Raw genomic sequence first — 13,894 nt, 5'->3', positions numbered from 1 at the left:
TGATAGATGTGAAACTTACCAAATTGATATTTGGCTGTTATTGGACTGGCCTGAACTGGCTCTCCAACACCGTACATATTTTCTGCAGCAACTCTGAAGAGATATTCTTTATTGGGTGTTAATTTGGTTGCTTTGAAGTTAGTGTCCTTGACAGTCGAAGAGAGCTTGTGCCACACGTCACTGTCAGTTGCTTTTCTCTCCACCACATAGTTTGTGATCTTAGATCCACCATCATCTCGTGGTGGGTTCCATGTTAGAAGACATGACTCATTGGTCACTTCTGTGATGTCAAAAGCAGCTGGTGGCCCAGGTTTATCTGTGGATGACATTGCATAGACAGAAAAAAAGTTGTTGTTGTTTTTACCATGTTTTATTTTTAAAAAGCAGCTGAAATGAGTACATTCACTTTTAAAATGAGAGCCTCCCTTACCTAAAACGTTCACTTCCACCACAGCAGTGGCCCGGCCACAGACATTCACAGCCTCAATGATGTATGTGCCAGTGTCGCTTCTTTTACTGTCGACAATAGTCACCGTGGATTTTTTAGGAACATTTTCAATGGTGATTCTTTTGTCCTGTTTCAGAAGCTTATCAGCCTTTGTCCAAGTTATTTTAGGTTCAGGCTTTCCAGTTACAGTGGCAGGAAGTTCAATCTTAGTTCCAGCTTTTACAGTGAGACCAGCAAGGAGTTTCACATCAAGGAAAATTTCTGGAGCCTCTGAATTAGAAAAGATTATTTTATGGTATTAGCAAGCTTAAGTAGAATTCAGGGCAGAGACCTGGCAGATAAAACAAGAACCCAAAATAAATACCCTGTGAATCCACAGCTTGGATTTCATCTGTGGGTTTGCTCGGTTTGCTAGCACCTTGCCTGTTCAGGGCCTTCACGCGGTAGGAATACCATTTGCCTTCTTCAAGACCTGTCACTTCCATTCTGTCAGGAAACAAAATAGAATATTTTACTCTCATGTGTATAATCTGTTCCATTTGGTAATACTCAAAATCTTTCCCAATCCTTACTCCTGCAACAATACTATTCTTTAAGTTAATTCCAGATTGCTTCAATACTGTTAACTAATGAAAACCTCAAGAAGGAGGTAAGTTCAGCAGCACTTGTTTAAATCAGACAGGGATCTCATTCAAATAAAATAACTTTTAAATTTTCCAAAAAAAAGTCCATTTTAGTGAGTGGGAATTACATTTACTTGTGTGTTACATATATTAAAAACCTACTTTGTTTCTGCAACTGGTTCTCCGCAGGCAACCCATTTATCAGAACCACGTGGACATTTTTCAACTATATATCCTTTGATGCGTGAACCACCATCATATTTAGGTGGATCCCAAGTTAGGAAGATGCTCTTGGCTGATCGATCTCTCCATTTAACATTCTCTGGGGGGTCAGGTACCGCTGTAACATTTTAAAGAATCAGTGTATGCTCTTGGACTTTAAACTAATACATAGGTATTACAGATAATACCTATGGAATTATCTCCAGATTGCAGACCCCTGGCTTTTACCCACAACTTCATCACCAAGGTTAAAAGCAAAAAAAACGTGTAACATGAGTGTAGGTGAGAAATCATCAAGAATGTACTCACTTGCAGGAGCTGACATATTTACAGGCTCATCAACATATGCAGGTTCTCCAGGACCACACTTGTTACGAGCACAGACTTTAAATAAATATTCTTTTCCTTGAACAAGATCAGGAACTGTGAATTCTAGGTCAGGCACAGAGTCCATAACCTGGAACAAAGAAATAGTTAATTAGTTATTTTCCCGCCCCCATGGAAAAAACCTTTCCCCAAATCAAAGGACTTATACCATGAGAATTGTTTCAAACATTAAGGATTATTATGTTAATTTCACAGTAGAGAAAATTTGCAAAGTAAGAGATATAATATTTGACCCTCAGTATAAAATACTATTTCATAGTTTGTACACATTAAAAAGATAGCCGATGGGAGCAGATGTGGCTCAAGCGGTTGATTGCCTGCTTCCCACACAGGAAGTCCTGGTCTCTGGCCCTGGTGCCTCCTGAAAAAAAACCAAAACAAAACCCAGAAAGAAAACAACAAGCAAACAAATGAAAAAAGAACTCAGGGGAGCTGAAGTGGCTCAGTTGTTGAGCACTGGCATCTCACATATGAGGTCCCAGGTTCATTTCCTGGTCCTGGTACCATTAAAAAAAAAAGGCAAAAAAGATGTCCATTCTGCTAGCTGGGTTGCTAAAAATGTGATTTTTAAATCAGGGTAAAGAATAGCAACCAGTATAATCTGAGGAGAAAACAAAAGGCAGAGTAGCACCATTAACATACTCTAGTAGAGTGGGAAGAACCACGATCATGAGGGAATTAAATACTCTCCTTAGAATGTTTGTAGTATAATGGTGGCATCCTGGGTACTTATCAGGTACCAAGAGAGCCAGTAGGTTTATTTTGCTTTTTAACAAACCTAGTGGAAAATTTGGTTAGGCTCACAAAACAAGGCAATTATAGCAGATCTTGGTTGAACTACCTCAAGAAGACTTAGCCTCAACATATTAAAAAAAAAAAGTGTTGGTACCTCTTCAGTGAGATAAAGGTAAAATATGTGGCACTTATAAACTTTGCATGGCATCCCACCATTCTAGGATTTTCCCTACTCTCTTTTCTGGAGTTGATACATTGCTGCTCAAAACTCACTTTAGTCCAAGTTTTCCGGCTGACTTCTCGCTTTTCAACAACATATCCGGTTAGTGGACTTCCTCCATCATCATCTGGTGGTTCCCATGTCAAATGTACTGAGTCCCTGGTTATATCATCACATTTCAGTTCTTTGGGTGCACTTGGACGAGCTGAAAAAAAATGCAATCAGAAGTTAATATTATTAATAGTGTAACAAATATTTATTAATAATATCCAGCCACCTTAGAAAATAAAATTTTAGCTCCTTACCAATTACATTGACATTAATTTCACCAGAAATTGCTGCCACAGGATTTTCTAATTTCAGTGTATAAATGCCCTTGTCTGGACGTTCACTTGGAGTAATAACAAGTTCGGCATAGGCTGTTAAGGTCTTCATTTTCACACGGTCCCCTGCTTCTAGTACCGTTTCTCCGAAAGACCAGGTTGCCTTTGGCCTTGGATAGCCTGTACTTGGAACCAGGATCTTGATAGGATTTGGGACAATAACTTCCAGACCATCTTTAAATTCACTTAAATCCATTGTTGGTTCAACTACCAAGAAAAAAAATTAATGAGTTTCCAGTTCTGTATTTAAGTTCTTGGTACCCCAAAATAACTATATGCTGTCCATAAATCTAAAGATTAAATATCCATTTACCAAATGCATCATCAGCAGTTAGAGGACCAAGAATTTCAGATGGATCTGAAACGCCAGCTTCATTTTCTGCAGATACTCTATATAAATATTTGTTTCCTTTTTGTAATCCAGTAACCTAAAATTATAAATATTTGTGAAAAAACATGTGAGTTTAAAGTCCAAGAGCATACACTGAATATTTTCTTTTAGATGCAAATGCCCTACCTTGTAAGTCAGCTCAGGGACAAGTTTCTTATTGCAACGAATCCAATCATCTTTTCCTTCTTCACATTTCTCAATTATATAGCCCAATATTGGGCTCCCGCCATCTTTCAAAGGAGGTTCCCAAGTGAGCTGAACTGATGACTGAGTCTGGTTAGAGGAACTAAGGTTGATGGGAGGACTTGGTCTCTCTGGAATAAAAAAAAAAAAAAAGAATTGGAGCATGTCTTTCAATTTAATGACAATTGTCTAAAACTATGCTGCAACCAACCCTATCATTCTCATTAAAATAATAGGCTTACTGAATTTCATGAATAAAAGTGGTCATGGCAGGAGTTTTTACAATCTGTATCAAATTTCCTGATAGTCTAACTTTCTATTAAATTTATTTAACTTGATTTATTTTACTTGATAAGTCTAATTTCTAGATTTCATGCAATGATTATTTCATTTTTTCAGTGGGCTTACCAATGGGATTTGCGACTTTAACGAAGGGTGTGGCTGCACTTGGTTTACCAACTCCAATTCGATTTTGGGCTCTGACCCGGAAACTATACTCTTGACCTTCCACCACATCAGTGACAGTTGCAGACAGGTCTTCAGCTCTTACTGTCATTGCGGTGTCCCACCTGATAGAAGTCTTGTCCCTTAATTCAATGATGTAGTTTGTGATCTCAGCACCTCCATCATATTCTGGTGGTTCCCAGGTCAGTGAGACACCAAATCTATTTATATCAGTGATGGCTACATTCAAAGGAGGGCCTGGAACATCTGGATTTCATCACAGAGGAAGAAAATATGGGATTTGGGTTATATTGAGCTTAAAAGCAAAGAAAAGCTAATTTGAAGTCTACTTTAAAAGTTCTTACCATATTTACTCCTTGCTTCTACAGGATTATTGGTTTCTACTGGTTCACCAGTGCCAACTCTGTTTCTTGCACTTACACGGAAGAGGTACTCAACTCCTCCTTTTTGTAATCCAGTGACAGTAAACTCACAACTGTCTGCACGGTCAGTGGCCAGAACCCAGGTCTTTCTCTTGATGTCACGTCTTTCAACAACGTAACCTATGATTTTGCTTCCACCATCAGTTAAGGGCTCTTCCCAAGCTAGGCTTACTTCACCATCAAATGTTTCTGTTACTTCTAAGTTACGTACTGGCCCAGGAACATCTGAAATTCACATGTTAAAGAATTTTTAGTGTCTTATCACACTTTCCACTGTGCTTTTTCAGTCAAGTCCGAGTGACTCAAAGGCTTACCAATGACTCGTAAATTGATGAATGCTTCTGCTTTTCCATGTTTGTTCTGAAGCACAATTTTATACCTTCCTTTGTCTCCTTTCTTGGCTTCTAAAATTCTGAAAGACGTTTGTTCAGCTGTAGTATCAACAGTTTTTGAAGGTAAAGCTTCATTTTCTTTAAACCACTCAGCTTCTGCTTTGGGGTATGCATCATATGGCACCACCATTGTAAGAGGCTGGCCAACATCAACCACAAGGTCTTGATCAGCAGTCTTGATTTTAGGTGCAGCTAGTGTGAAAAATACCATGGGAATGCTTTTGAGTTATTTGTTGTAGTCAGGTTATATCATAGGTTCTTTTCTATACATTTATTAGCAAATATTGGCTACATAAACTTGAAAGTATGTCAATAAATTTACAGCAGTCAGCATAACAATCAGATTTCTTACAGCTTATTTTGTAAATTATTAAAATCTGGAGGATAGAAGATTGAAGATGACATAAAATCATAAAAACGCCATTCTTTGACAAAAATAGAGATGATTCAATATAGTGCAAAACATTTATTTGGGATCAAACACCATATACTTAGTGCAAGATAAACTAGGTAACCTTTTTCTTAAGTAAAAGAGGTACACTTGTGGCTATGTCTTAATGACAACCCATTATCTGTCTTGGAGCTTGGGTCAGGACCAGAACTGGCCCAAGAGGCCCCAAAAGGGTTTGGAAAGTGGAAGAGAATGGGGCTGTGGGTCTGGAGAATAGCTTAATTTTAGGAATCAATAGAACTTTGAGATGACAAATTCTAGAAATGTATGAATGAACAGCTATCATGCCAGAAACAGGTCCAAGGTTCTGGCTTGCAAAACTGAATGCTGTCGATTTCCTCTTACTTAGGATGCTTACTTTGTAGTGAGAGAAATTAGAATAGTTGATATATATGTAGGACTTAAAACAATAAAAGACTTTCACAAACATTAATCTTATGAACTGTGAAACCTGAAATTTGCATAGGATCTGTGATATAGTGAGGATACTTTAAAATAAAAGGAGACCTACCTGCCAGTTCAAGCTTAGCTCTAGCTTCTTTATCTTTGGCAATAAATCTATATTCACCCTGGTCACGGGGCTTAATGTCACAAATCTGTAGCCTGTGTATCTTTCCTTCACTCATCATCTGGTGTTTGTCACCCTGGACAACAAGCATGTTATTTCTAAGCCACTGGACTTCCACCTTATCTTTGTTGAGCTCAGCAAAAAAGACAACATCAGCACCAGGGGCTTCAAGGATATCTTGTGGAGGCCTGATGATCTCGACAGGGATTTCTGAAAAGAAAGTGTGAGGTAAATACAATTATGCTTGCATTCTAATTAATGATTCATTGAATTGGTAACTGATTATAAAATTGTCCTTTCACTTAATACGTACCTTCCACAAAAAGTCTAGCTCGAGACCTTCTGTCTTCTACTCCGCAAGCATATTCACACTCATCATCTAGCCTGCAATCCTTTATAATGAGTCTATGTGTACTTCCATCTTTTTCAAATTTGTACCTGAAAAAAGTGATTGACTTATCAGTTAGCTTGCATAATGACCGGGTAATTGTCAAAAATATATATATATAGCTGTTGAAATAGAGAACAAGAAACATTTGTTTACTTTTTGCCTTCTTTGATTTCTCTCCCACTTCTATACCATTTCACATTTGCTTTCTCTCTAGAGAGCTGGCAGGAGAAGACAGCATCATCAAACTCAGTGACTGTCTGGTCTTCCAAGTGTTCCACAAATTCTGTAGGTGCTTCTATGATAAGAAGCTCAGCAACAGATTTATCATTTCCAGCAATGACAGTGTATTCTCCTTCATCTGGGAAGCCACAATCTTTAATTATTAGAGAGTGCTTATACTTATCAATTCTGTATAGAACCCGGTTGTCAAAAGGCACTTCTTCTCCATTTTTGGTCCACTTCAGTGTTACATTGAGGCGATTCACCTTGCACCAGAATGTGACAGATTTCTTTTCCATTGTTTCAATATCCTTAAGAGGTTCAACAATTCTAAGGTCCTCTTCTGTTTTAAAGGAGAAGAATAATGTTGATTTTAATGGTTTTCCTAATAGAAATGGATTTTTTAACAATCTCCAGTACCCTACAAATTATTTACCTTCCACTATTAGATTGGCTGCGCTCTTCACATTTTCACCTCTATGGTTGGTCAGGGACACATTATAGTTGGCTTGGTCATCCAACCGTGAATCTCTAATTCTTAGGGAGTAGACGAGGTCTTTTTGGAGAATAATGTATTTTGAACTATCAAATATGGCTTCTTCATTTCGGAACCATTTTGCTTTGGCACCCTCAGTATTGACTTCACAGTTGAAGGTAGCTTCTTGTTGTTCCTTCACACGTGTGTCCTTAAGAGGAACTATAATCCTGAGTTTTTCTGGAAGAAAAAAGAAGACTTTATAGTATGAAGAAGGACCAAAGTAGTAGGTAAAAACATAGGTAATCACTAAAAGCAAGAAAAAACTTACCAATTACTGTTAAGTGAGCTGCTGCTCTGGCAGCTCCAACCATGACTACATAAGTGCCCATATCTTGTAATGTGGCATCTTTAACAATTAAGATCCTCTTTTTGCCATCAGCAATGACGTCGTATTTGTCTCCAGATTCAAGTGTCTTATCATCCCTCTTCCACTGGACTTCAAAGCTTTCCTTTGATATAGTGCAAACAAATTCAGCCTTTTCTCCTTCCAGTATTTCAAGGTTTTGAGGCTTTGAGATGAATTCAGCAGCAAGTTCTGGAAAGAAAAAGTTGGAAGATATTTAATACATATATTTGTTCCATAAATCCCATAAATATTAATTCTAAAAAATAAAATATTATTCCTTACCATGTACTTTGACTTTGCCATCAGTTCGAGAACTTGGAAGGCGGCAGTTATAGTTGCCAGCATCCTCAAGGTGAGCATTCTGAATGACCAGGATTCTCTTTCGTCCATCAGTAAGTATTTCATATCTTCCTGTTTCAATGATCTCTTCATCGCCTTTGTACCAAGTCACTTCTGCCCCAGGCTTGGAGACTTCACATACCAGTTTTATGGTATCTGCTTCATTAACATCAACATTGGCAAGATTTTTTGTAAAGACAGCTTCTTCTTCTGCAAGGAGAATTGAAAAAACATTGTGTTAATTGGTAATTAGAATTTTTCCAATGGATATCTTCTGCAAAAAAAGAGTGTTCATTCTTACCTAGTACTGTCAGCATGCCAGAAGTTCTTGCTGTCTTTACTTCACAGGAATATTCTGCTTCATCATCCAGTAGACATTTGTTGATGACAAGAATACGCACTGCTCCCTTAGAGATTATGTCATACTTTTTGCCCTTTTTAATTTCAACACCATCTTTAAACCACTGAACCTATATTTAAGATAAATTGATAAAGCATACTATTATCAGTTATTAAAAATAATGGAATCATATAAGTTTATACCCAAGGAGGGCCTTAGATACTTAACAGACCAACATCTTTGTTTTCCAAATGTTTAAACTGAGACTCAAATTTGAAGAGACTTGCCAATGGTAGTTACGGCAAAGGTAAGTAATTAATTGAGGCATCTGAAATTGCTGCTATTTGACGGTTTTGACCTAAGAAAACAGCAATTTCATATGGGTCAATGTAATATCTAAGTCTCCTGATGGAATTCAATGTTTTTCAAGTAAGAGTAAATGAACAGTACTGAAAATAAAATAATTAAAATGAGTATCTCTTTCATATTAAGATAATCTTCAAATGAAAAGTCAGGATCAGAGAGAGGTTTGATTTCTTTCCCCCGTTTTGTCTAGACCAAAAATACACCAAAAGTTTTTGACAATACAAGATAAGAGGAATATAATCACAAACCTTAGCCTTTTCTCGAGAAATTTCACACTCAAACCGAGCCATTTCTTTTTCTTTAACTTGGAGATCAGTGAGTGGTCTTATGAATTCCACGTGAGGAGCTGTAAGAGAAGGCCATCAATTCAAAATGAGGTTTCTGAAAGTTTTCTCTGACATTACTGTGGTACATAGTAAGAAAAAGAGAGGCTTTTGCAGGGTTTTTCCATTGTAACAAGCTGCGACTGAAATTATTTGGAGCTGCCATTCAGGTACATATATCCCTACAGGTTACATAAAATGATGTGGTATATTAAATGTCCCACTAGTACATTGACAGCCCAGTTCTTCTGGATGATAGCTGGAAGAAATTCTTCATTGGAACTGCTCCAGATTTGAAAGTTGGTCTTGTCAAAGGAAGCACAAGAAGCAAAGAAACATCTTATTTAAGGTAGCTAGCATAATCTTTGAGAAATTATCAGAATTCAGTGATAATGCAGCTTGAAGCTCTATGACCAACCTTGTCTATGGCTAAAGGCATGAGTCATTAATTGAAATAACATACATTCAAACTTAAAAAAAAATCTGTTTCAAAGATGTCACAATTGCATCAGGCATAAAATCTATGCAACAAAGCAATGTGTCTTGTATGGGAGGGCAATTTGTTTTTTTTTTTTTTACATCTGTTGTTTAATTTATCTTCAGAATTAATTCAGCTGATTAATTCAGCAGCACTGGGATGCTGCCCTCTGGCCCTTCCTTCTTTCAGGGCTCTTTGTGAGTGCCTCCCAAGACGACTTTTCTTTTATCTATAAGATTCTGGGACAATTGCTAGATAATAGGCTTGAAGATATGCTCATTGCAGCTAAAGCTTCTTGGAGTGGAGGGAGATGATAAGGGGAAGAAGGAGACCCAAGAAGCCACTCTGTCATAGGCTAAAGCAGAGCAACCACGAAGTGAAAAGAATAAAACAGTACAAGACGCATGCAGGCATAATCAAAGCCACTATGTTCTGTTGACAGATGGGAAGCAACTGAACCAAAGAAGCATTGCACAGAAATACACAATGAAAGAATGTCACCACTGGACAAATGAATGAATGAAAAATGAGCTAGCATGCAGCAATTTGAAAAATGATATTTTTCATCAGAGGAAGAAATAATGCTAGACACCAATTAAACTTTCTCCAGGGGATTAAAAAAATCCATACTCCATCTTCTTATCCATTCTTATTTTCAGGGATAGAATTATGTGAATGGGCTTTTTCATATTACAGTGGACCTCTGACATGCTGGTTTTCAAACTGAAATTTCAAGCTCATTTTTTAGTTGTTCCCCATGCTGGAGAACTCATTTTCCTTCTTTCCTTTTCATTCCTTCCTTCCTCCCTCCCTTCTCTCCTTTTTTCCTTGCCTTCTCTCTCTCTTTGCTTACATCATAGCTCCCTACCTGTTGCCTTTTTGTTGTTGCTCAGTTTATTCTCATCGATACCAGAATATTCCTACAATAGGCTTAATCTATATAGAAAAAGTGTGCATTTGTTCACTACTCAGTGCACAAAAAGAAGCAAAGCAAAGTGAATGAGCTGTCAATTATCAGGCCAAGATGTAGCATAAGGCTTTTTTTCTTTTTTTTTAAAATACACAAAAGATCAGTTTATGTCAGTAATGCTATCCTAAGCTGCTAAGAAATAGTTAGGCCAAGAAGGGCATGCAAAAAGTTTTTGTTTGTTTGTTTTGTTATCGAAGAGTTGAAAATGAAAAGTCCTGTGTAAGAATACTTACGCACGACATTCAGGTTACAGGAAGTCTTAAAATCCTTAGCATCACAAGTATATGTTTTAATATCCTCTGGGGTACAGCCATGTATAATAAGTTTTCTGACCCTGCCATCAGCAACAATTTCATACTTCTTGCTTTTGAGGATTTCTGTCCCATTTTTGAACCATTTCACCTTAGCATTTTCTCTGGATACTTCACACTCCAGTACTGCAGTGGCTTCCTCTTCGACCGTCTGGTCCTCAAGAGGCTTAGTGAATTCAACTGGGGGTTCTGAAAGAATCATACCAATTAGCCAAGATATTTCTCCTTTCCTTCTCCCAGAGTTTTCAGCACCTCCTCAGCTTTTCTGTGGCATCTCCAGGGCTTTTTCATTTTAAGATTCATTAGCAAGTTTTGATCTACTTGGACTTTTTCCTCTAATAATGATTTTTTATCATTATTTGTACAAACAGAGGAAAATAATCCTTTAAAATATGAAGGAGCAAGGAAATAATAGCCAACTCTCAGCTAATAAAGTTATGGATATCTAGTTTGATATGAATTCTCTCTTGAGCCGTTTATTAAACTTCTACTAGCATGTACAATAAAAACAAAAGGGACAGAAAGAGGAAATAAATCTATGCTCATCATTTTTGCCATTTAAAAAAAACAAAAACAAAAACAAAATACAATTTGTGATGTATTTTGTTAGGTCAAAAAAGTAAAATCAGCCTTCTGGATATATGGTGGATTTTAACTAACTATGGTATTTGTCATATAAATATACTTGAAAGTTGGCATTATTTATGACCTTCTGTACCATACATATATTTAAAAATGCCTTACAATTACCTTTCACAAAGAGGTTGGCTTGAGTTTTGAAACCTTTGGCTGTTAGTTGAACTTCCCCAGCATCTTCTAGCTTTACATCTCTCAGGGTAAGTGTATGAACTCTTCCTTCTGAACGCGGGACCACCTAGGTTTTGTGTTTTTTTTTTAAAAAAAGAACCATTTTAGAATACATGAAGACGCAATCCAATATAGAGATGCATTCAGTTTATTTAGGTAAATAGTTTTAATAATGCTCCCAAGTAGTTTTACAATAATTTATATACCAAATATGTTTCTGAAAATGATTGTAACCAATAGTTTGGGATCCTTCAAGGAAATTTTAGGTTTCCATAGTCATTCTTACACAATTAGTAGATAGCCTTTCATATTGAACTGCCCAGGCCAATTTCTGTTTTATATTTGGGATCTTTGTCTAAATATATGTTTACCTCCATTCTGCAACTGGGTTTACATACATAAAGCAAGAACTTAGAAAAGCTAAATCATGAAAGGAAGGAGAAAGTGATTAGGATAGAGTAAGCTGAAAGTAAAACTTGTCATCCAAATGCAAAGTGTTTGCTATACAACAAGCTAGAATTCTTCCAATTTTTTATCTTGTTTTCCATATATTTTAGCAACTGAAATTATTTTGTAAACCAATTGTAGCAGTTTGATATAACTGATGAATTCCAAAAAGAGATATTGGATTATGCTTGTAATCTTATCTATACCTGGGCATGATTGAGTTATGAGTAGGGCATTTAGTCCCCACCTCTCAGTAGGTGAGGACTCACAGATAAAAGGCATGGTGAAGAACAGAGTTGAGGGCTTTTAATGTTTGAATTTTGATGTTGGAGTTTGATGCTGAAGACTTAAGCTGGAGCCCCAGGAAGTTAGCACGCAGAGGAAAGAGAAGCCAGCCCCAGGAAGAAAGGAACCTTGAACCCAGAGAAAAGCAAGCCCCAGGAACGTAGGAACCTAGGAAGCCTGAACCCTCACAATCGTCAGCAACTATCTTGCTCCAAATAGGCTTTGGTGAGGGAAGTAACTTATGCTTTATGGCCTGGTAACTGTAAGCTCCTACCCCAAATAAATACCCTTTATAAAAACCAACCAATTTCTGGTATTTTGCATCAGCACCCCTTTGGCTGACTAATACAGAATTTGGTACTGAGGAATGGGGAAGTGCTTTTGCAATTACCAAAATGCTGGAATGGTGTTATAAAGGGTAAGGGGTATTTTTTGGAGGAATTGTGAGATGCTTAGAAGAAAAGACCTACGTGCTTTGAAGAGACTGTTGAGAGCAACATGGATGCTAAAGAGACTTCATGATGCCTTAGAAGTAAATGATCAACCTATTATTGGAAACTGGAGGAAAGGCAATCCGTGTTTTAACGTAGCAGAGAATTTAGCAAGATTAACTCCTGGTGTTGTACGAAAGGCAAAATTTGAAAATGGCGAGCCTGGGCATTTAGCTGAAGAACTTTCCAAAGTAAACTTGGAGAATGCAGCTTGGCTTCTGCTTGCGGCTTATAGCAAAATGCTAGACGAGTGAGAAGCTGAGAACTGAATTGTTGGGCACAAAGAAAACAGAAACTGATTCTGAAAATTCCAAGCCTCTGGAAATCAGGCTCCCAGATGAAAGTGCCCCATTGGAGGACTTAACTAAACTTGGAACTGGTAAATCAAGATCAAAGATGCAGTTATCTAGAAAGACTTGTGGAAAGTCTTACTGTCTGATGGCTTGGACCCCTGCTTCTTTCATGCTAACCCAACAGACTTTTTGAGAGCTGTATGAACAAAATCAGTGTCAGCCTGGAATAAAGACATGGAAAAGAGAGACTGAAGGAGAAGCAGCTTTAAGAAGAAAACCATGAGAGGTGGGGCATGATGGCATCTGAGTAAGTACACCATCATCACCTCTCTTACAAAAGACCGGCTGTGTGGTGAAGGAGTCCTGCCTGAGCAGGATGTTTTAGGAACCTGCAGGGCGGGAGGTGTCTGGACATTGATCTGGCAAGACTGCAGCAGACTTGGTGTTTGCTCAAGGTAGAACTGCGGGTTTCTAACACTGAACTCGAAGCTGTGGGAAGGTAAATCCCTCCCCCCCCAAGGGCTAAGAGCTGCGGCGTTCACTGAGAACTGTCTGTCGTGGGGCAGAGTTTCCAAGCCCTGTGTTCCCCAAATGCATGAACCCCAAGCCTGTGTCCCCTGAACCCCTGCGGCCCACATTTCCCAGACCTACATACCCCAAGTTTACATTCTCCCGGGCCTCTTTCCAGAGCCCAGCACTCCTGGAAATCCTGCATTGCCCTGCCCCTCCAGTCACGGACTAACTCCAGGAGTGGGAGAGTTTAGGTGGGAGGTACAGAGGGGCCAAGGAGGCAGGTTCAATTTTCTGCCGCCCCCCCCCCCCACACACACTTTTATTGAGTTTGGAGGAGGTATCAGCTGACTTGGGAGAGCCTAGGAAGAGAGAAGAGGCGAATCTGGTAAGAGAGCTCAATTTACCTAAACACCCTGGGATAGGAAACTTGGTCTGGGAGAAGGTGGAGTCAGAAAATTAACTAGCCTCCTTGTAGCACACCTAAGGGAGAGGGACAGTAGGACGTGCTTTACAGGCTTCCAATAGCATATTTAGGGTTCCACAAGGG

The 13,894-nt window shown here is 38.3% G+C and overlaps 1 protein-coding gene across 2 annotated transcripts in view; it reads right to left on the bottom strand.

The window, feature by feature from the left end:
* TTN (titin) overlaps positions 1-13,894 on the bottom strand; it is a 284,068-nt gene that overhangs the window by 88,353 nt on the left and 181,821 nt on the right. For both annotated transcript variants that reach the window (XM_058300570.1, XM_058300571.1), the window contains 22 exons: positions 11,262-11,385; positions 10,434-10,700; positions 8,678-8,775; positions 8,025-8,193; positions 7,667-7,933; positions 7,307-7,573; positions 6,937-7,215; positions 6,435-6,843; positions 6,204-6,328; positions 5,834-6,100; positions 4,794-5,063; positions 4,402-4,704; positions 4,001-4,303; positions 3,536-3,723; positions 3,332-3,446; positions 2,941-3,225; positions 2,689-2,840; positions 1,603-1,750; positions 1,234-1,411; positions 813-934; positions 431-718; positions 20-316 (listed from right to left, as the gene is read on the bottom strand). In XM_058300570.1, coding sequence (XP_058156553.1) covers positions 20-316; positions 431-718; positions 813-934; positions 1,234-1,411; positions 1,603-1,750; positions 2,689-2,840; positions 2,941-3,225; positions 3,332-3,446; positions 3,536-3,723; positions 4,001-4,303; positions 4,402-4,704; positions 4,794-5,063; positions 5,834-6,100; positions 6,204-6,328; positions 6,435-6,843; positions 6,937-7,215; positions 7,307-7,573; positions 7,667-7,933; positions 8,025-8,193; positions 8,678-8,775; positions 10,434-10,700; positions 11,262-11,385 — 4,921 coding nt within the window. The remainder of the gene's footprint in view (positions 1-19; positions 317-430; positions 719-812; positions 935-1,233; positions 1,412-1,602; positions 1,751-2,688; positions 2,841-2,940; positions 3,226-3,331; positions 3,447-3,535; positions 3,724-4,000; positions 4,304-4,401; positions 4,705-4,793; positions 5,064-5,833; positions 6,101-6,203; positions 6,329-6,434; positions 6,844-6,936; positions 7,216-7,306; positions 7,574-7,666; positions 7,934-8,024; positions 8,194-8,677; positions 8,776-10,433; positions 10,701-11,261; positions 11,386-13,894) is intronic.

Source organism: Dasypus novemcinctus, chromosome 7 (assembly GCF_030445035.2).
Source record: "Dasypus novemcinctus isolate mDasNov1 chromosome 7, mDasNov1.1.hap2, whole genome shotgun sequence".
NCBI classification, from domain to species: Eukaryota; Metazoa; Chordata; class Mammalia; order Cingulata; family Dasypodidae; genus Dasypus; species Dasypus novemcinctus.
This window is presented reverse-complemented; position numbering and strand designations above follow the sequence as displayed.